This window comes from Triturus cristatus, chromosome 9 (genome assembly GCF_964204655.1).
Source record: "Triturus cristatus chromosome 9, aTriCri1.1, whole genome shotgun sequence".
Lineage (NCBI taxonomy): Eukaryota > Metazoa > Chordata > Amphibia > Caudata > Salamandridae > Triturus > Triturus cristatus.
In genome coordinates, this window is record NC_140592.1 from 48,898,370 (window position 1) to 48,920,515 (window position 22,146).

At 47.2% G+C, this 22,146-nt stretch overlaps 1 protein-coding gene across 1 annotated transcript in view; it reads left to right on the plus strand.

Moving 5' to 3' along the window:
• The window catches only part of LOC146797362 (solute carrier family 26 member 6-like), a 230,667-nt gene that overhangs the window by 49,198 nt on the left and 159,323 nt on the right, over window positions 1-22,146 (plus strand). Inside the window, exons 3-4 of the mRNA XM_085627593.1 lie at window positions 11,441-11,580; window positions 21,534-21,644. Coding sequence (XP_085483719.1) covers window positions 11,441-11,580; window positions 21,534-21,644 — 251 coding nt within the window. The remainder of the gene's footprint in view (window positions 1-11,440; window positions 11,581-21,533; window positions 21,645-22,146) is intronic.

Below are 22,146 nucleotides of genomic sequence, written 5' to 3' on the forward strand. Positions count from 1 at the left end.
GAGGGAGTTGCAGGACCACCACCTGCGTTGCTGAGCCTTTTGGAGTCAGTGGGACATCAGGCGCAGCACACCGGTCGGCTTCATTGTGGTGTCTGCAGATGCAGGGGAGTGACTCCTTCACTCCAAGGGAGATTCATTCAGGTGTCTTTGATGCCCACAGGCCTGGAGAGGAACCTGGAAGAAGCACGGGCACAAACGACAATGAAGACTTGCAGAACAGAGAGACCAGGAGCAGCAGGAGTCTTCCTTGGTGCAGTCTTTGTTCCAGGCGAAGTCCAGGTTCCCAGACTGTTGAAGTGGGTTCAGGTTTGAATCTTGTCCCATGACGAATCTGAAGAGCTACCCGTAGGTAAACCCTTAAGTACCCTAGGAAAAGGTTTGGAATGATTCAGGGATCCCTCCTAGAGGAGGGACTCGACAGAGGGGAGGAAACTCCCATGTCCTTTGTCCAGTTTCGGCAACGGCTCCCTAAACTGGTTCCAACTTGAGTTTGCAAGGACGGCACCAAATGTGCCCTTCAAAGCAGTCTGGTGACGCTGGCAAGCGCCCTCACCACAGCCCAATACACCAAGTCCTGTCTGGGAGGTGGTCACACCTCCCTGTGACAGACAACCTATTGTTCTAACTTCCCCTGCTCGAGTTTAGCTCAGCAGCAGAAGGGCAGAATCGTGTCTGGGGGTCGGCAGCAGCACTAGCTTGCTGGCAGACCCTGGAAGGCTGTTACAGAGAGTACTGGGGTGTTTCCGTAGGAGCCCCCAAGTGCATGGAATCATACCTCCAACACCGGTAACGGTGTTGGGGTATGATTCCAACATGTTTGATACCAAACATGTTCGGCACACCCAATATATAGTTAGCCATCACGGAAGGATGCATTCCCACTCTATGTATCAAAAATTGCTGACCTAAGTGCAGTGACCTCAGATATAAGAAAACTTATATCTGTTGTAAGTGGTGCTAGCACCAACTTACACAGGCTGCATTTGCAGGCCCGTAGTCACAGTTTGAGTGGTCTCTCATGGGTGGCATGATACATGCTGATGCCCATGGGAGACCCCTGGTCCACCGTTTGCCCTGGGTACCTTAGTGCCATATGATAGGGACTTCCATGGGTCTACCAGTAGCCAATTAGAAAGGTACCAAAGTACTTACCACTTTCAAATTTAGGGAGAAAGCACAGTCACTGTGGTCCTGATTAACAGGGTCCCAGTCAGACTAGTCCTAAAACAGAACAACACCAGCAGAAAGTGGGGGTAACCATGAAAACAGGTCCTACACATTCACATTGACAACTCCAATAGCTCGGGCATTGCTGAATGGTTGTTCGGTGTTGACCGAGTCTTGCTGAACAAATGTAGAAATGATAGTGAGAAACAGTTTAGGAGCTTTGAAGCGAAATGAGGATGTGGATAACGAACAGAGCCGCCAACAGGGGAAATGGAGATCCAGGTTCAAATCTCGGGGTCGGCTGAAAAGGGGAGATGGCCAAGTAGCGACAGAATTGGGCGTCAGGAAGCGAAAATGAAGGGGGGGCAAAAAATACCTTAATTGAAGCAAGATCAGGGACCAAAATGAATTTGTCATTGCGGAATGTAACTGGTGAGCGCGAAAAGTGCCCCAATACCATGGACTCTTGTTCACTCTATGGCAAGATGGAGGAAGGAGCGAGCGCTCAAATACCATTGGATCATGCAAAAAAAAAATAAACGAGTGCTGTTCGTGTTTTAGCAACATTTTAAGAAATGCATCCTTTGGAGTGCTTGAAAACAAAGAAAAATATAGTTCCACAAACTGGGAGCAGTGTAAGGTGACATGCAGTAGGTCCATGCACCATAGGAGGGCCAAGAAAAGGGCATTACGCCTGCATGCCATGATGAATGGCATCAAAGAAAATTAGAGCAATGTTGAAGTTTACCGATGGTTTAGCAAAAGTTTACCAAGAAACTCAACATGCAGAAACACATCAGTGCAGCCACCAAAGGAGCGAATCACCAAATGAACATTCTAAGAAAATTAAAACCCTCCCTCTCCTCTTACGACTTCAAGCATTCAGTGCAAGCTCTAGTGATTCTCAGGTTTTACTATGGAAGTGCAACCCTCTCTGGACTGCCCAGATCCAAACTGGCTTCTCAGAGAGCCTGGCTCAGCTCTCCTGCCTGGCTCATCACCGGCTCAAAAAGAAACAACCACATCGCCCCTGATCTGAAATCCCTCAACAGGCTCCCTTTCGAAGCGAGAATCCAGCAAACATTGCCTGCAAGACGCACAAAGCCCTTCACTTCAGAACCCCTAGATATATTGCTCAGAAAGTAGAACTCTCTGATGGTTCCAGTTCATCCAGAAGAATCCAACATGTTACTTCTGAAACCTCAGAGATTCCACAAGAAGAAAACTTACAACTGATCTTTCTCTGGGATTGCACCAAGAATTCGGAACACCTTGTCCCCGGAGATCAGAATTATTCCCTCAACTGTATTCTTCAAGAAAGAAGTCAAAGTTCTCCTGCTGAACAAATTTCTTCCCTAGATCCTAAGATATTCTTCCTGATTCCTCAACTTTCCTCTTGACTAGGGCATACCGACTTCTTTGTGTTTTTGACTTCCCAGCTCTGACATTACCCTCCCTCTTCTAGACACTTCATGAACCTGCTGTTTTTCTTGAATATGATACTTTTTGTTTTTACTGGTTTATCTCCTGTGCTCTTTAAACATTGTATAGCATACACTTCATTTCTGGGTATTACTTTATCCTGTATTGTTCTCAAATAAGTTGTTATTGTTTTTATTTCTCTGTATACTTATAAAGCGCTCCGATACCTGCGAGGGTAAAGTTTGCGTTATAAAAAACTGAATAAATAAATAAATGGTAGGAGGTGGATGGCCTGTAAGCTCATAGCTAGAATACAACACTTCTCTACGAGTTCGCGCATGCGCTGTCTAGCCGAGACCTAATGACTGTAGTACTTAACATCGAGAATATGAATATCATGGTAGAAGAATATATCTACAAAGTATTGAAGACCAAAATATCTTAAGGTAAGTACATTACTATTCCAAACAGTACTTCTACTTTTGATAGGACAAAAACAATAGAAACATTACAGACTAAACAGGAACTCTGTGTTCACGACAGACTGTGCCCATTCTTTGAAGTTCCAGTAATAGACTCTCCTAACGTTGGCCTTCAGCCAGGGCAGGCCTGACCAGTTCCAAAGCAGCCTCACCTTCCAACCTGCAAACAAGTGTAGTGAGCTAATGTGTCCCGCTCCAGGGACCAAAGAATTGAGGAAAAAATGGAAGAAACTGTCATTTAAAATTACTATATTTCAAATATATTGGCTAGGAATCCACAGGGTTTACAGGCAGTTCAGAGTGGGAACTACTTAGTTGTTACAATACAACAAAGTCTGCTCTAGTACCTAGGAGCAGTATTTTTCTAAAACCGGACATTTTGTACGTATCTACAAACAAATGATTTGTCTGGTACATAAAATGAACGAGCAGCAAGAAAATATTTGTGTCACATAAGAGGCAGTGCCCATTTGATAAAATGTGCCTCAGTAATAGATGTTGATACAGAATCCTCTGTCGATGTAAATATCACAATTTTAATGATAGAAAGTGGTGTAGCCCTTCAGAGTCCTTGATAGTATTATGTGCTGCAAATAAACTAATATTACATCTGCCGGTCTGCCTGGTACGCTGTTCGAGTATGCCAGCGTGCGACCCAAAATGGCAGCCAGGGGTGATCACGGATGCTACGCTGTTCGAGTATGCCAGCGTGCGACCCAAAATGGCAGCCAGGGGTGATCACGGATGCTACGCTGTTCGAGTATGCCAGCGTGCGACCCAAAATGGCAGCCAAGGGTGATCACGGATGCTACGCTGTTCGAGTATGCCAGCGTGCGACCCAAAATGGCAGCCAGGGGTGATCACGGATGCTACACTGGGCCAATGGTGTTCTTTGTGGCAGGAAACAGTCTGCTGTGTCAGGAGGCATCCCAGGATGCCAGGGTTGTGTGCTGTTCAGGGTGTTAGGAGAGATTCTACCACTATTATGCAGTTGAAATCTTGTCCTACAAAAATACCGTGTACGTAATTGAACTGACTTCCATGTTATAAAGTAAGTCCAGGTAAGTGGTGTGGAGTTATAATAAATATTTACTTACCTTGACGATGTAGTGGTGGGCGAAATGGTGAATATGAGATTTTTGTGAATAGATATTTGACTGTGCTATATTGACATGCAGCTTCCAGGATTGATGGATGTTTCTTATTATACAGGCTCAGGCATCAAAGTTTAGGGTTATCCATTAGGGAACAGATACTGCTTTGATGGCAGTGTCGCCATTGCTTCTCCATGAACACCACACATTCTGTTTCTATTTACATCATTTATAGAGCGCATGGCGACCCAAAAGCATCCCACAGTAAGAGGCAGCATCCCGACCGAGCCCCTCGATTGCAATAGTAGTCCTTGTGTTGCCGTAGAAGGGAAAGGACTGTGGTCATGCCAGAAACCAACCAAATGTCTTTAGCATGTAAAGCACCATTGTGGTGCCAGTGTGGGCATTGGCCTGACTTGCCCAGTACCATTGACAATCATGCCAGAATCCAGACTACCTGGTGAGCGCGGTGTGGAGCCCATTTCTATACCTGACCCCGCTGCTAGCAGATATGCACAATGCAACTGCCACACAGACCTCTCTTAACCAGTCACGTGACTATAAGCCACGTTTGAGTGCAAGTACTGTTGTTGGCAGGCTGTCCACCTTCCCTCCCGCCCCTCCCCCACCATCCTCATCCTCCCACCATTGGTGGCCTCTGCTGCTGATACGTTCTCTGGGTCCCTCCTAGAGTTTCACGTTTTGGATTTCTGACACGAAGGACTCAGTCCGTGTGTCAATCCGAAAACTAGTTGGATTGCAACCAATACACAACCCACTGAGCAATGTTTGTCCAAGAAGTTGTTCTGCTAATGATCAGCCCCTTAAGATGGGCCAGGACCAATAGTGGACACCAAACCCTCTTTCCTAAAGCAATAGCGCACAAAAAAGCACTAGGAAACAGAATATGCATTTAATGTATGTATTTTAAAATCCTAACCTAGTGCATATAAAATGATTTTCATGACACCGAAAACAAACTGTAACGCTGCAAAACAATTAATTAATGAAACGACAAGAAAAATTGTAACCTGGTTATTACATTTCATAGTCCTAATACCCTTTTTGTGCTATCTCTAAACACTATATGCAATGTATAGCAGATTAGTGAATAATCTGCTTAATTCTGAATTTCAAAGGTGGGTCACCTTGGCATAATTGTTTTCAGACTAATAAGTCCCTGCTGTTCTTTCTGGATAACAAGCCTGCAGTCTCGGTGGAAAGCCTGTGAAGGCCACAGAATACACAGCAACGTTCTTGTCCGATATCCCTGGTGCACAGCTGGACTCAAACCTGTTGCCTGACTAGGGAGGTTTTATAGGGTTTGGCCAAGGAACCTGCTATAAGCTGCTAAAATAAACGCTAAACCGAGTTTAGCCTGGAACTTGTTGAACAGGGTCCGCGTGTGGTTACATTTTGGGCCCAAGAGCCTGCCACTCTGTGTCAGACTAAACATGAAACACGGCTGAGCTCGGGAGTTTGTTGAACACTGGTTAACATCGGTGGCAGCTGGTGACATTTGAAAGTGGTCGGGCGTAAACATTCGGGAGGAGTGGCTGGCCTCTTCCCTCCTTTGCCTTGGAATTCACCCCTGGTCATCCCTGAAGGCTTTGACGTCCAGGTTCTTTGTTGTGTTTTAAATCTTTGTTTTCAACATCTCTAGCTGTGCCTCCATGTTATCCTATTCAGAACTTCCTGGTTCACTCATAACTTTGATGCTGTCTCAAGCAACACCCCCATGTTCAATATCTTGGGGTACACCTCCAATGTTGCTTCCAGAGGCTCTACGTCCAGCGCATTCTAAGGCACGGTTTGTTTCAAGAACAAGTAAAAACACCACAGTCATGGGAGTATGGCCATTCTGTAGTAGGGTCATGGATTACAGGAAGGGCAGCAGAAATTTCGTCGTTGAGCAATCTATTCTGGCCAGATTTCTGCATCTACCGGCGACCCTGGTAGCATTCCACTGGCCCTCTTTGTCCTCCTTTCCTGTCTCGTGTTGTTGCTTTTCGACAGTATAGGGTCTTTTTTTATTTTTTTACTTTACAGTGTTGTCACTTTGCTGCTGGTGACTTCTCTTGTATTGTTTTGTAAGGTTTCCTAATGCTGTAAGTCTCCAGCCGTGAGAACCCTCCTCGAGACCGTGGGCCTGCCTCAGTTGTGGGATACCCTTTAAATGCAAGGCAGGACTGGACACCACTAGCTGCCCCCACCCAAGCAATCTGGAGTTTTCTCACTCATGTTCAAGCTATGTGGCACTACAGCATCGAGCTCCAGTATATAGTGGAGCACAGATTTTCTTGAAGGTCACACGGTGCAGCAAGACCACTTGCTACGCTGCGTGATAGGGAGGGAGTAGGAATGCGTCATATCTACGAATATATGAGGCGCCCCTGCGCCCTCAGTGTGCTGATGCTTGGAGTGCTGCCAGGCACCAATGCAGGCACCCGTGTGACATGGGGCAAGGGCGCCTGCGCTATGGGCATGATTGTTTTTGTGCAGGAAGGTGCACCTTCTTCCACAAAAACAATCCTTTGAGGCATTTGCAACACACGTTGAAAGAGGAAATAACAAGGAAAAATAAACATATTTCTCCTTGTTACATGATGATGATGAGGAGGAGGAGGAATTTGTAAAGCGTGACAAATACCCTGGGGTGTCTAGGCGCTGCCTTTGATAGATACTGAGCAGAGTGGAACATAGGGGTGAATTTACACTGTAAACAGCCACGTTTTTAGGCCCTTTCTAAATTTGAGGAGACTGGATTCTTTCTTCAACACGGTAGGCAAATAGTTTCATAGGCTGGCAGTTGTAGCCGAGAAACTCTTTCCTCCCCATCTAGCCTTGTTGACTCTAGGAACAATTACATTTCCCGGTTCAGCAGATCTAAGGGCTCTGGTTGGAGTGTACGGCTGTAAAAACTTCTTCAGCTGTGTAGGCCTCATGTTAAGAGGTTTAAAAACGATACATAGTGATTTAAATGGAATCCTCTTGGCTACAGGTAGCCAGTAGATTTGGACTAGAGCTGTGGAGACTGAATCAAATTTAGGAATGCCCAACAGCATTCTCGCTGCTGCATTCTGAGCAGTCTGAAGTTTGTTAATGCTGCGCCTCTGAGCACTGGAAAAGAGGATGTTGCAATAGTCCAATCTTGAGGAAAATAGCACTGACACCAAGGTCTCCCTTAAGTCCATGGGTATTGCAGGAAGTATTTTCCGCAATATGTTCCAGAGCCTTAAAGCCTGCCCTCATTTCCTGAAGCAGAGAGGCAGACCCCTCCGAGGAGCCATCCGCGTGTTCTGCGCTTAGTGCGTTGTCCGCCATGTTGGAGCTGTGTGACGGGGCACATTCAACTATCTTTTCAATTGGGAGCGTTTTTTGCTTAGGGTCTTTACGTCCCATGTCGCAGGGGAACAGGGCAGGCAGCAGGATATGGGAATGACCTTCCAGTCAGTGCCAACTAAGTGCACATTCACTACAGTGCCATACAGCAGCGTAGAAAGCGATACCAAAGGGGATGATGGACGGAGCGCTTGAGCAAATCAAACACTCGCCCCCAGTCAACTGATCTGGGTTTAATCCACCATCATTCTTTAGCTCACTCCACCACCCCAGTTCAGACATGGCCATATGCAAATCAGTCTTGACCCTATGCCTCAGGGAACAGTCCAGCCCGAACTGCCAAACCATGTCTTCCCTGAACCGGAAACAAGCATCCTGGGACCGGTTTCGGATTCATAACCCTCGTCAGCCAGGCTATCTTGAATCCAGTGGCAAAGTGAGCAAGGGACCCACGTCTGGGCATACCCTGCCAACTTAGGGCGAACAAAGCGATACCAAAGGGGATGATGGACGGAGCGTTAGAGCAAATCAAACACTCACCCCCAGTCAACTGATCTGGGTTTAATCCACCATCATTCTTTAGCTCACTCCACCACCCCAGTTCAGACATGGCCATATGCAAATCAGTCTGACCCTGTGCCTCATGGGAACAGTCCAGCCCGAACTGCCAAGCCATGTCTTCCCTGGACCGGAAACAAGCATCCTGGGACCGGTTTCGGGTTCATAACCCTCGTCAGCCAGCCCATCGGAGCTTCAAAGCCAGGCGGCCATCTTAGTCGCCGGCACGGCCACGCCCTGGGTAAATCTGACTTAGTCTTGCATTTGTCTTGGGTCACTTTACCTGACGCAAGGACGACGCAAACCCTTAGTAAATCAGGCCTTGGATTGAAATCGTCTCAATGCTAGTGTTCTGCTATGTGATCTAATGTAATTGATTTAGATGAAACATCTCAAAATGGCTGGTTGCAGGATAATCTTTGTTCTTACTGCACACTGTTCTTAAGTGCTCAAGGGTATGGTTGAGGATTGGAAAGATTGTCCTTCCGGTGTATTTGTTTGAGCAAAGACAGATAATGACGTAGACGACAAACTCAGTTTTACGTCGGACATTTAGTGATCTTCTTCATCAATTTCACAATTGCGTTCGTACGTAGTATAGAATATACCCACTTTACAAGATTTAAAAGTAGTGCCTTTTTAAAATCTTTTCGTAGGTTGGGACCACCTGGCGTGTGTTCCTATTTCGAGTGGTGACTCGATGTAAGTTTATCCCAGAGTGATTTTGACCTTTGAAAGTTAATCTGAGGTCTACTGTCCATTTTGGCGCCGCAATTTTAATAGTCTCCAAGTCCTACTACATATTATCTGGCGTGTCTCATTGTGCTCTCTGTTGTATGCTGTAATAAAGGGGATGATTTTAGACTCTTCATTTGCTTTTTTAGGATAAAAAAGAAGCTAATTTGTATTATGGGGAGCGACATTACTTTCGACCTGATTGAGCCTGGTATATCTTGTTTAGGTCTCGCCTGACCCAGCTCATGCGCTGGTCTGGCGAGACTTTTTGTGAGGGCTCAAAAAAGTGCTACCATGGCTTGCCTAGAGCTACAGTGCATGTACGCGGGCGCCGCGCTTACTTTCACTTTCGCGGCCGCTTTGATGTTCTCCGTGAGCCAATGCTTGTTTTTTTCGGTTTATTACTTCTATGTAGTAATGGTGGCACCCATGCATTAGCTTAAACATCTTAGGCTAAAGTCGGGTGCTGAGATTGCTTCAAAAGTAAAGAAATAGACAATTCTTTACTTTTGAAGCAATCTCGGCACCCGACTTTAGCTTAAGATGTTTAAGCTAAAGCACGGGTGCCGCCATTATTACAGAGCAGTAATAAATAGAAACAAGCATTGGCATAGCCAATAGGTCTCGCTTTTGGGACCTTATAAGTATTTAGTTATGCAACTGTTGCATGGCTAAACACTTATAAGGTCCCAAAGGCGAGACCTATTGGCTATGCCAATGCTTATTTTGACTTTCTCGCATAGTAAATTTTCTGTACGAGAGCACGATTTCCTTTCTTTCCACAGGGTGGCACTCCTGCGCTATTTTCAGGGTTTTAAGCCGCTTGTTATTTTGGATGACTTAAACTTCCACCAACCACCTCCCCCTGACCGCGGGTTATAGTTTTGATGGTGGGGTCACTTATGATTCAGGACCTCATGACTGCAGAACCCGTGGTTTATCATCCTGTCCAAGTTCATCACTAGCTGTAGAGGTTGTGGTTGCTCGTCCGTTAAACTAGGCCAATGAACTGGAATGAGCAAGGGAGAACCAACCTCTAACTTGTGCCTGAAATGTGTTCACCTCCAGCTGCTGCACATCAAACAAGCAAACATGAGCCACCTGGACAGTCAAAGTCCTGTCTAAACGAGAAAGTGAAACTCTTTGGAGCAAATAGAGATTCCAGAATCGCCCATCCCTACTCCTGGAACCCCCCACCTTCAGTCGAACGATACATGAGCCAGTCATTCTCTGGTAGGGCCACAAGAATCTGGAACTCTCGGCCTCCCTCCCTTCACCTAACCACCTGTCTAATCACCTTCAAAAAGGACCTCCGGCTCCTCCTGTTTGACAGGCACCTGGGTTAATCACCTTCGACCATTTGTAAGTACTCTCTCCACCAGTATCTGTACTACCTTTGTTATGTGACCCCCAAAATCTAAATCGATGCTTTAACTATGTGCGACCTTTGACCAACTGCTGTAATTGTCTCATCTGGTAACTCCTGTACACATCTAAATTTATTGACTGTAACTGTAACGCGCTGTAACCCATGTATCCTTCCACAATTGTAAAGCGCTCTGGTGCCTTCGGGCTATGTCTGCGCTATAATAAATAAAAAAATAAGAGTTGATTGGTCTCCCTCCTTCCTAGTGCCCAGAGGCACTGCTGTCTGACTGCTCATCAGTTATTCACAAATTTGTAAAGAATATGTTCCCCAGCTCAAACTTTCTACTCTGAACTCTAGAGTTCTGCGTTATTGAGGTGAACCCTTCCTGTTGGCCAGAAGACTCCTGCTCTTAGGCCATTGTCCGATCATCAGTGGTCACCACTGCATCGTTCCTATATCAGGGAGATCGTGAGACCAACAGATTTAACCTGATCACGGATTAAAAGTTTATTTATCGTGAGGGCATCTCTCGGTCACGTGTACTAATGCGGCACCACCCTCTGTTCACCTGCCAAGGGTCCCCTGTTCATGGCCTACATAAATGTATGAGACTCGAGTGCCCAGGGTCTCCCTGACATGCCTTTTAGGGTCTCCACCTCCATTCCTCCTCAGAGGTGGTCTCGTAACTGTGTGATTGTCATATTATGTCATGTTAGCGCTAGAATGACACCACTTGTACATCCTCATGTCCTATTCACTCCCTCTCCAAAGTATCTCCCGTTCTCTGTGGTGTCTTTTGCACTCCCAGCCAGCTCAGTGCTGTACAATCTCTTTCCAGTTCTTTCTGGTTTGCTGTTCTGGGTCTTACTGCTTGCTCTGCTACTCCTTTCTTGATCTTATTCAATTCTGATCCCAGTTTCATCCCTAGGTTTCAGTGTTTATCATTCCCTCCTCTTGGTCTTCAATGCCCTCCTGTATACTTCTGCATCTGTTCTAGTCTTATTCAAATCTACCCGCAGTGTTGTTCCTTGCAATCTGCTTCCCCCCCCCCTTGCACTCCCGGTCTGAGCTTGTTCTTGTTACTCCTCTTCCTCTATGTGCAGCTCCATGATGTCTGTCCTTTGAACTTCTTGCTGACCTCCAATAGAACGTCCTGCACCTTTACGTTTCCTCTCACACCTACTCTTTTGTACAAAACCAAACACACATAAATTGAAATGCGTCCTGCTCCAGTAGCTGGTAACGTTCACCATTACCTTCACGCCTTCCAGATGTTCGGGACCTATTGCCAAATCCCTACTGCTGAAGTTCATCCCGGTCCTGCACTGGCTCCCACGGTACCGCGTCAAGGAATGGCTCCTCGGAGACATCATGTCTGGCCTCAGTGTTGGAATAATGCAGCTTCCACAAGGTATGTTTCTACGTGTCCTGTACTTTTTACACTGTTTTTCATGTCAATTCTATTATTTGCTAGTGTGCCATCATCATAGGACCAAGTGCATAAAAGATGTATCTGAATGGTGCTCGCATGTTCCAGGGTGCCAGGATTCTCAATAACTTAGCCTCCCAGCTGTGCTGCTGAAAGAGAATAGTTGTCCTGCTTAATATACACAGGTAGGCGAGGGCTCTTTATGGGCATGTCATTGTCCATCGCCAGATGACCAAGGGCCCAGGTGGATGCTTAAGATGCAAGGACAGATGCAGGTTGCCTGTTACCTCCAGCTACTGATCTTACAGCCCTCGACCTTTCGATCAACCTTGAGGTGTGGTTAAACACCCAATAGGCTATCCAGGCACTTGCAGGTCTGGGGGCTTATTCGTACGGCCAGGTCTTGAGGGCCATTGAGAATTCTGGAAGTGAGGTGATGGTCCGGAGGTGTGTGGGGAGGTTGTTCCAGGTCTTTGCTGCGATGTGGGAGAAGGAGCGTCTTCCACTTCTGCTTCAGTAGATGTGAGAAGTAAGGGCAAGTGAAAGGAAGGCGGAGCGTAGTCTTCTCAATGGTTGGTGGAAGTTCAGGCGGTGGTTAATCTAAGCAGGTCCTTTGTTGTGTAGGGGCTTGTGTGCGTGGATCAGCATCTTGAATTGGCATCTCTTCTGTATGGGGAGCCAGTGAAGTTGCCTGTGGTGAGATGTGATATGGGTTTGTTGGGGAAGGCAGAGGATGAGTCTGGCTGTGGTGTTCTGTATGGTCTGAAGTCTCTGTAGGAGGTGTACAGCGATTCCTATGTAGAGGGCGATGCCGTAGTCCAGTTGGCTGGTGATAAGGGCCTGTGTCACGGTGCGTCTCATGTGTAGGGGTAGCCACTTGAAGATTGTATGTAGCATGTGACCGTAAGGAAGCAGGTGGGGCAGATGGGATTGATCTGTGATTCCATGGTGATCTTGTTGTCAATGATGTTTCTGACATGGTCAGAGGGAGTGGGTGCGGGCTCTAGGTCTGATGGCAGAGTTTTGTATTAGTCATATAAGAAGTTACAGACAATACCATGTTGTCAGTGTTCATCTTGCCATAGAATGACTGTGCAAGTTCAAGGATTCCTTCAGTATGTCATGCGCTCCTTGTCATGGCAGCTTCTCTCTGCACCAATTATGTATTGTACCTTTGGCCAACACAGCACACAAGCACCATTGATGATTCAGTTGCACTTTTACTCCATAGTTGAAGAAACATTTTGAAGCCAATTTCTACATTTCCATCCATGTGTAAAGCTCTTATTGAAACCTCATTTACCTTTGTTTTCCAATTGTAAAGTACTGTTGTCGTGTCAGTTTCTTCTTTGCCTCAGTATGTGCAGCACTCCTCACCCACTATGCGAAGCAGCATCGCCATGCTGGTTTCTTCTTAGCCTCAGTATGTGCAGCGCTCCTCTCCCACTATACGAAGCAGCATCGCCATGCCGGTTTTTTCTTTGCCTCAGTATGTGCAGCATTCCTCTCCCACTATACGAAGCAGCATTGCCATGCCGATTTCTTCTTAGCCTCAGTATGTGCAGCACTCCTTGTCCACTATGTGAAGCTGCATTGCCATGCCGATTTCTTCTTTGCCTCAGTATGTGCAGCACACCTCGCCCACTCTGTGAAGAAGCATTACCATGCCGGTTTTTTCTTTGCCTCAGTATGTGCAGCATTCCTCTCCCACTATACGAAGCAGCATTGCCATGCCGGTTTCTTCTTTGCCTCCATATGTGCTGCACTCTCGAATCCACTATGCGAAGCAGCATCGCCATGCTGGTTTCTTCTTAGCCTCAGTATGTGCAGCGCACCTCACCCACCATGTGAAGCAGCATTGCCGTGACGGTTTTTTCTTTGCCTCAGTATGTGCATCACTCCTCGTCCACTATATGAAGCAGCATTGCCATGACGGTTTCATCTTTGCCTCATTATGTGCAGTACTCCTCATCCATTATGCGAAGCAGCATTGCTGTGCCGGTTTCTTCTTGCCTCAGAATGTGCAGCATTCCTCGTCCCCTCTGTGAAGCAGCATCGCCATGCCGGTTTCTTCTTTGCCTCAGTATGTGCTGCACTCCTCGCCCACTCTGTGAAGCAGCATCGCCATGCCGGTTTCTTCTTTGCCTCAGTATGTGCTGCACTCCTCGTCCACTATGTGAAGCAGCATTGCCATGTCGGTTTCTTCTTTGCCTCTGTATGTGCTGCACTCCTGGCCCGCTATGTGAAGCAGCATTGCCATGTCGGTTTCTTCTTTGCCTCTGTATGTGCTGCACTCCTGGCCCGCTATGTGAAGCAGCATTGCCATGCCGGTTTCTTCTTTGCCTCTGTATGTGCAGCGCTCCTCGCCCACTATGCGAAGCAGCATTGCCAGGTCAGTTTCTTCTTTGCCTCCGTATGTGCAGCATTCCTCGTCCACTATGGGAAGCATTATATCCGGGCTAGTTTCAGCGATGTTCTGGAATCTAGAGCAAGTTTACTAGTATGCCCTGCCCTGTTCCTCTCTTTCATCCTCCTGCCTACTGGCTAGGGGTTCCCTTCTGTAGATCTACAGTGGCAAGTAAGAGCTCCCCCGCTGGGCCTTCTTAGAGCAGCAGAATGACTGTCCGTTCCTTACAGCATTTCAGGCAGAGGACATTCATCCAGTGCTGCTGTCAGCTGCCTTGTTGCTGCACCTCTTATCTGCTGTTGGAGTAGGAGCTTGCGCCTATGCTGTCTTCCAGACACAGCAGAGTTCCTTGGGTAACTTGTAGTTCTGCTACATATAAAGCTGTGCTGTTTATTGCGGTAGCTGTGCCCAGGCTGTCTTGAGTCAGAGGAGGGCTTTTTCAGAGAGTGAAAAGACCTTTTGACCAGCAAAGGTCAGGGACTGCTGCTTGGATAGGTTCTTCATAGAAGAATGCCAGCCCATCTAGCCCTCCAGCCCTGTGGACCCCCCGCTACTCCAAAGAGAAGCAACAACTTGCCTGGACAATCATTCCAGGACTGAAAGCAGGCGTGCACTCATTAAGAATCAAAAATGCCTTGAAGGAGCTTGGTGGTTGATGTGTCTCACCAGCACACTAGGACTGTACTAGAAGAAGCAAGAGGGTTGCATTATTAATCATGGCAAATAAATGAAAAGGCCCCCGCCGATGAGAAACTGGCAGAGTTGTCAATCGAATCATCAGGCAATCAATGCACTTGAGGTTGCAAACATTGGTCTTATGATTCTATCAGCCCAACACTCAAGAACTGTGCTTCTGACAAACCATCAAAGGGTTTAGGCTGCAGAAAATGGAAATGTGGGGCCCCTAAGAATAGGCAGAGTTGCACCTTGTGTGCGCCCCCTCCCCAGAGTGACATTTAATCACAACCGCAATTGCTGCTCTTATTGCAGAAAACCACATTGAAGATGCCAGGGCAATAACGTAAACAGGGTAAACATTCCGTCACTGATCTAAAATTGCACTTTGTGTTCCATCAATGCTCTCACACATTAAAGGAGCACCCTTCAAAGTAACGGAGGCCTGAGACATGGCTGAAACCAATCCCAAAAGCGTCCTGGACCTGGCGGTGGTGCTACAGAAGCTACTTCAACAAATGACAGGCACATTTCAAATCATGTCAGATCAGATAATTGGCAGAATTGATGAGATGAGTGGGCGTATTGATGACTTGGTGAAGCAAACATCATGACACAAGCAGGATTTTAAGAATAACTTAAAAAGACTGGCATGAAAGTTGTTTTAGTGGATTTTAGAAAGTTGTATACAAGCCAGATTGTTAGACCTAGCTGTCTTGGCGTGGTTTCCAAATCTTTTTGCCTCTACTACCTGTATTTGTGATGCTGTGGTAGATTTCGTTATAAGGTCTCATGCCTAGCGTTGCAGTGCTTAGCACTGCTCGTGCAGTGCGAGACCTCATGTAGGGGGTTCTGAAAGCTGACCACACGCTTGAGCGTGTGGTTTTGCTTTTGCCGGCTGCCATTGGCTTTAGCGTGTTTTAAACAAAAACAAAAAAATAAGGCACGCAATTGGGCAAAGGCGGGCGCATGTCCCGCCTTTGCTCCGTCCATTCCCATCGGTGTCTATTATGCGCAGCAGCACGCGTTCGCCTCGCTACCACGCAACCCGCTCCTCTGTGGTGCGCGCGCACCACTGGTTTCTTCTTGTGTTTTTTAACTTTGCCAGTGTCACAATGAATTGCCCTGGACGATGTCCCGCTAGGAGAGCTTTCTTCAGGACTGCTTAAGGTCTCGGTGTGCAGTTTCTTCCAGTACAGTCCCAATGGTGCAGATTGCGTGTGTATTCCCCGGGGTCTCTGGGGATTCCCCGGGGTGTCGCTCGGCATTTTCTCCCAGTGTTACCCGGGTCTGTTTCTCAGGCCATTGTCAGTGCCCTGGGACCAGGTTCTTTCTCTGACCAGTGCACTATGTCTCTCTGCATGATCACAAATGCGTCCCTGTGCTCTGTGTTCGGGTAAACCTCTCGGCAGTTCGCCGCAGTGAGTATCCTGATCTCTCTTAATGGGAGCTGCCGGTTTTGACTGTTTCTCCACTGCAGATCCCGGGGAGGTTTTCCTCTACTGGAGCGGGGAGGTGGGTATCTCCGTTCAGAATTCTAAGAGGCGGTGTCGTGTTTGTGTTTTGGGGCACGATCTGTGTTGGTCTCAAACTGTTCGGTTATGTCTGTTAGGGAGGGTCTCACTGTGCTGTGGAGATCAATGCTGGGGTGGGGGCTTTCTTGACTGAGCTGTTTTTTATGAGGTGTATTTACTAAGGGTTCTTTGAAGGCCTTAGTCGTCTCTGAGCTGGGTTTGATAAGGGGTGTCTCTTTGTAAGAAGGTGATTGTCTGGTGGTCTCTCTATGCAGGTGTCTCTTTTCTAAGGGAGTGTGTTATGGTCTCTTTGGAAACCGGGTATCTGAATTAAGAGGTACTCTGTTGTAGGTTTCTGTGCAGGAGAGCGCCTCAGTTCTGAGTGCCAGAATTTCGGTGTGTGCGTGCTGAGGTCTTCCCAGTCAGTCTCGTTAGTAGCCGCTACTCTTCTAGCCCCCTACACTGGCCAGCTGTCTCTTACAATCCGATGAGTGTCCCTCACCGGCCACCGTAATCTCAGCTGCTGTATTTGTCATCAGCGAGATGTAGACACCCGCCCGTTGCACGGGCAACGAGACTGAACCAGGCGCCAGAGCGCCACCTGTAGCAGTGGAACGAGATTCATTTAAGGCCAGAACATCCCTCACCAAAGACCAACGAGAGATCTATCATGACCGCAAAGACTTAGTGGAGGGCATTGTTGGCAGGGCTGTGCGTGGTCTTCGAGGTAGTATGGACTTCTGGCAGTCACTGCCGCTGTCCCTGATGGGAAGGGTGGCCCTTCTCAAGATGGTGGCGCTCCCCAGGCTGTTGTATTATTTCAGGACGCTTCCAGTTTGGGTTCCGGCGTCGCTGTTTAAACGACTCCAGCAGATGATCACGGGGTTCATATGGAATGCCGGCCACCGTCGGGTTGCTCTACATAAGTTGATGAGACAGCGGGGTGAGGGTGGATTGGCGGTTCCAGATCTGGAGACCTATTATCTAGCTGCTCAGTTGCAGTGGTTGACCCAGGCGGTGGCTCGAGAGTTTCGAGGAATTTGGGATGGCGCAGGATGGCGGATCCCCGCCTGTCTCCTAGCCAGGATTATTTTACAACAACCGCTCCGTACCGCGGATTTATCGGCTGAGGTGCAGACCTTTCGGTTATGCTGGAATAGGAGCCAGCGGAGGGCGCGGATCGCCCGTCCTTATGCGCCAGAGATCCCACTTTTAATGTGCCAACAGCTGCCGCATGGGTGCAACTGGTCGGCGCTGACTGGGTGGTGTGATGCGGGATTAACGACAGTGGGGGATCTGTACGAAGATAGCGTACTGTTGCCCTAGGAATCCATTTGTGAGCGGTATGGTCTGCCGCGTGGGGACTACCTGCTCCATGCGGCATTGGTGTCGGCTATTCAACGTCGGTGGAAGGGTGGGTTATCGGAGCCGCAGACATCTATGGCTTGCCAATACGTGGTGCTGGCGGCGGGCACCATTAAAGCGGTCACGTGTTTATATCGGCGAATGACTTGCGAACGGCTGGTCCCCCTCGACAGGTTGAAACGGCGTTGGGAGGAGGATATCGATAGGGACATACCAGATAAAGTGTGGGCTGACTTGCTCGAGCGCCCTTGGAAATGTTCTAGAAATGCTTGTTTCCAACAGATCCAATTTTTTTATTTTACACCGGGCTTATCATACCCCAGTTAAGATTAAACGCTACTTTCACACACTCACGGCGCCCTGTCCCCGATGCCGAGTAGAGGGAGCTGACTTCTGCCATATGCTATGGAGCTGCCCTCAGATTAGGGCTTACTGGTGGGAGGTGTGGTCGTTACTCTGCACTATTACGGACAGGGAGATCGAATTTGGTATGAGTCCGTGCTTGTTGCACTGGTTCCCTCACACTTCCAAGAATAAAATAACCAGTAAATTTATGAACCTAGGACTGGTTTTGGCCAAGCGGGAAATTACTGCTAATTGGAAGTTGCAGCGGGGTCCGAGATTGCAGAAGTGGAGGGCGGAGATAATTCGGTGGGCAGATTGTGAAGCGGTCGCTCGGGTACAGTTGGCTACCCGTGCTCATAGTGATAGGGCGTTGGAATCGGCCCGTGCCTGGGGTACACTGGCGGAACTTTTGAAGTCCGCCGACACTGATACAGACGCGGCCTCTGAAACGGAGGTGGTGCGGGACCTGCCCTCCCCTGAGGCTAGTCAGCAGAGCACTGAGGGATAAGACACTATCACACATGGGTTGTCAGTGGTCCTGTGTTAGGAGAGTCTATGGTGTAGAGTAAAAGACATGAGTGCCTTGATATGTATCCAGACAATAAGTCATGCCGGAGGGGGTGTGGGTAGGGGGTGGTGGATGAGGGGAGGGGTTGTTAGTTTTTGGATTAGTTGTATCGATTACACCACGGAGCCTTTGAGTGGAGTCTCTGCAACTTATATGCTTAGTCTGCCAGCATGTGGACATTGGACGGTGGATTTACAAGGGACTACTCCGTAAGGGTCGCAGGGGGAGCGATAAATCAGTTAGTATACCATTGGGTAACAGAGGGGATGACAGTGCAACGGAAGCTGTGCCGTAGTTTGTCTCATGTAAGTGCTTGCTTTTGATTGTATTGTTATTGAATGATACAAAATGCTAATAAACATATATTTAAAAAAAAAACAAAAAAGACCAAAGAGCAACGAGAGCACGGTTGAGGACAGAGCGGTGCCGAGTGTCAGAGAGAAGCAATAACTGGAGGGCTAACATATTTCGACGTTAACAAGACTAATGTGTCTGTGTAGACCCTGTGGTGCTGAAGTTGCCTGTCTCAAACGTTAACAAAATAAAAGCTGTAAATGTATTGTATTTTGTATTGTAGGTTAGGAACCTGATACTTAAACCATGAGATAGAAATAAAGTTTAAAGCGGGTAGTTCTAAACTGCTAAAACAATTGTGAGATTTGACCTTGTTTTTATTTTTTACTGGACGTGGTGTCCACTTCACTGTTAGTTTTTTTTCTCCATAGTAGGGCAGCCCTCACTCTCCTTTAAGCTGTCCTCCGCCTCTGCAGTACACACGCCACATGCCAATACCACAACTCCAGTTGCAGCAGTAGGGTCTTCCAATTACGTGTAGCCAGGATTGAACAGGCGCGTCCTCCAGTGGTTGTGAAGTGGTTGCAGCGGACCGAGGCAAAGAGTAACTAGGTCGAGCGTACAGCATGAGGTGGCTTGGTAAAGCATATTTTGCTTTAGTGCTGGAAAAACTTTATTTACACCAGAAAACCATAATTTTAGGGTTTAGGTGTGGCTACAAAAGAGGGTAGGGTCGAAAGGGGTGGAGTCATGAAAAGCAGACTCAGTCAACATACTTTTTTTCTATTTGTGTTACAGTAGATGTCTCCCGCAAAGGACATCCCATAACATGCAGATGAGCTTCATTTTATGTAGACCAGTAAGTGGGTTACTATTTTTGACAGATAAACTTTTATTAGTACAGACCACACTGGACACTGCGTTACTTTTTAAATCATGACTTACTTTTTCTACCAGCCATTCACGTTACATATAATTCTTACCAGCGAAAACTAACTAATACATCTTGAAACTCTCATTGTAACATTCTGAATTTCATTTACATACTTGTAATTTATTGTCAATGTGAGCATGTGATGCAAAGTGCTCCCACACCTCACACTGGGGTGAGTAGGGCTAACCAATTATATAAAATCACTAAGTGCTATTTAAATTGTGGTTCGTGTGAATACTTATACAAGTGCATTCGCTAAAGTTAGAGCTGCTGGCGTTGACAATGTTTTAAACTTTTGCTTTTTTATACCAATGACAATAGCATTATGCAAATAATATTACTCCACGGCAGAGAGCAAAATAAATGAGTAAATAAAAAACATTGTCATTTTCAACCCCAATAACTTTAACAAATACGAGACCTATTGTATTGCAAATGCTTGTTGCTCATCTAGATGCTCTGGGCCCTTTGCCACTGCTGATCAGTGCCGAAGGGCAAGTGCTCCCTGTGTAAATTGTGTTTATGGTTTGGTTTTCCATGATTGGCTTATTTGATTTACTTTGAGTCTCTGTACAGTTCTCGCACTGGTTCAGCACATTCCTCACATTTCTCCCTTTAACAGCTCCGGTGCACCTCTGCACCCTCTTCTGCCTCCACCTCCCAGTGTCCAATGTTGTTGTTCTCACATGCACATCTAAGGGTCCAACAGTGAAGCTTCCAGCTGCTTCAATTTAATCCCCCCCCCCCCCGAGTCAAGTAAGACAGTCATCCACAAACTCATAACCAGCAGACTGGACTATGGAAACGCCCTCTGCGCCGGCATCAACAAGTGCCTACTCCGCATACTCCAGACGATACAGAACACCACAGCCAGACTTGTGCTCGGCATCCCCTGACACAAGCACATCGGCCAACACCTACGGAACCTCCACTGGCTCCTTGTCGAGAAGAGTCGCTTTCAAGATACTCACCCACGCCTACAAATGCCTACACAACACAGGACCCCAATACCTCAACCAAAGAGTCACCGCCCTCGTACCCAAAAGAAACCTCCGCTCCGCCAACCTCTCCCTCGCCGAAACCCTGTGCATCTGCAGAGCAAGAACAGGGGTAAGAGCCTTCTCCTACATCGCGGCCAAGACCTGGAACTAGCTCCCTATCAACATTAGACACGCCCCCTCCCTGAACACCTTCAAGACCTGGCTTTTAGACTAAGCGGAACTGCTACCTTCCCCCCCCCCCTCCCCCTCCAGCGCCTTGAGACCCTCGTGGGTGAGTAGTGCGCTTACATTTCCCTGATTGATTAATTGATTGAGCTGCCAAAGGAGAAGTGTCCAGGATTATTTATGTGGTCATTTTCTGTCTTTTTTCAGACACATCCACCCCCTTATACCATTCAACACAGAGTTGTCTGACTGCAGAATAGGTGGTGGGGTTCTTGGTCTAAACACAGTGCCATTTCCTGGATTGTTTACTCTTTATCTGCATGCACTTTTAGCTCAGTGTTAGCTTCACTGTCATCTAGGTGCATGTTAACTTCCCTCCTAGCACCAGAGTGGTCAGATGTTCTCAGTTATAACTCACACTCCAACATTGCTCGACCAGAAGTAAATCTGCCTCTCTTAGTTATCATGAAGTTTGCCTGCGCTGAGTTACGAGCTTAAACTAGGCTTTGATATTGGTTAAATTGCCAGTCTCAATGGTGGCTCTTCGTATTCCTTTAGATTTGTAAGCTAAGCGACCGCGCCTGCTTTTATGATGACTTGCTCTCTATGTAATCCTGGTCTCAAGAATGTGCATTAATGGGTTTTCTGCTCTCCCTTTTATTTGTAGGTCTGGCTTATGCCCTCCTTGCCAGTGTGCCAGCAGTCTTTGGACTGTACTCCTCCTTCTACCCTGTGCTACTGTATTCCATCTTTGGGACATCGCGACACATCTCGGCAGGTGAGCAGAGCCTCTTAAGGATGCAAACAGGACAAGACTGGGTGCACATTTGCTACATCTTGTGTGTGTTTGTGTTGGCTTGTGGTTGGGTGCTTGTGTTTTTGTGTGTGTGTGATGGGGTTTATGCACTTGTGTGTGAGAGGACCTGTATGGGAGTGCACAATTTCTTTAATCTCACCTATCCCCTCATCTCGTTTCTTTCTTTCACACACCTTTATTTCTTACAACGTGTCTCTGCTTCTCAGATGCACACTGTCCGCAGGCATGTCGAAAGCTTTGGTGGAGCCAGGGGGCCAGACTCCGGTATTACTGATCGATTAGTGATGCCACATTAGCTGCATTAAGAAGGGACAACTCAGGCCTTCTCTTTTATTATTAAATATGTGTTTATTTGAAAGTGGTCCAGTTTCATGCAAGGAATAGATTCACTGCAGGTTTCACAAAACTGTTCCACCGCACTAAATTAATCAGAATTTAGCTGTTTCTGTAACCTTTTTGGACT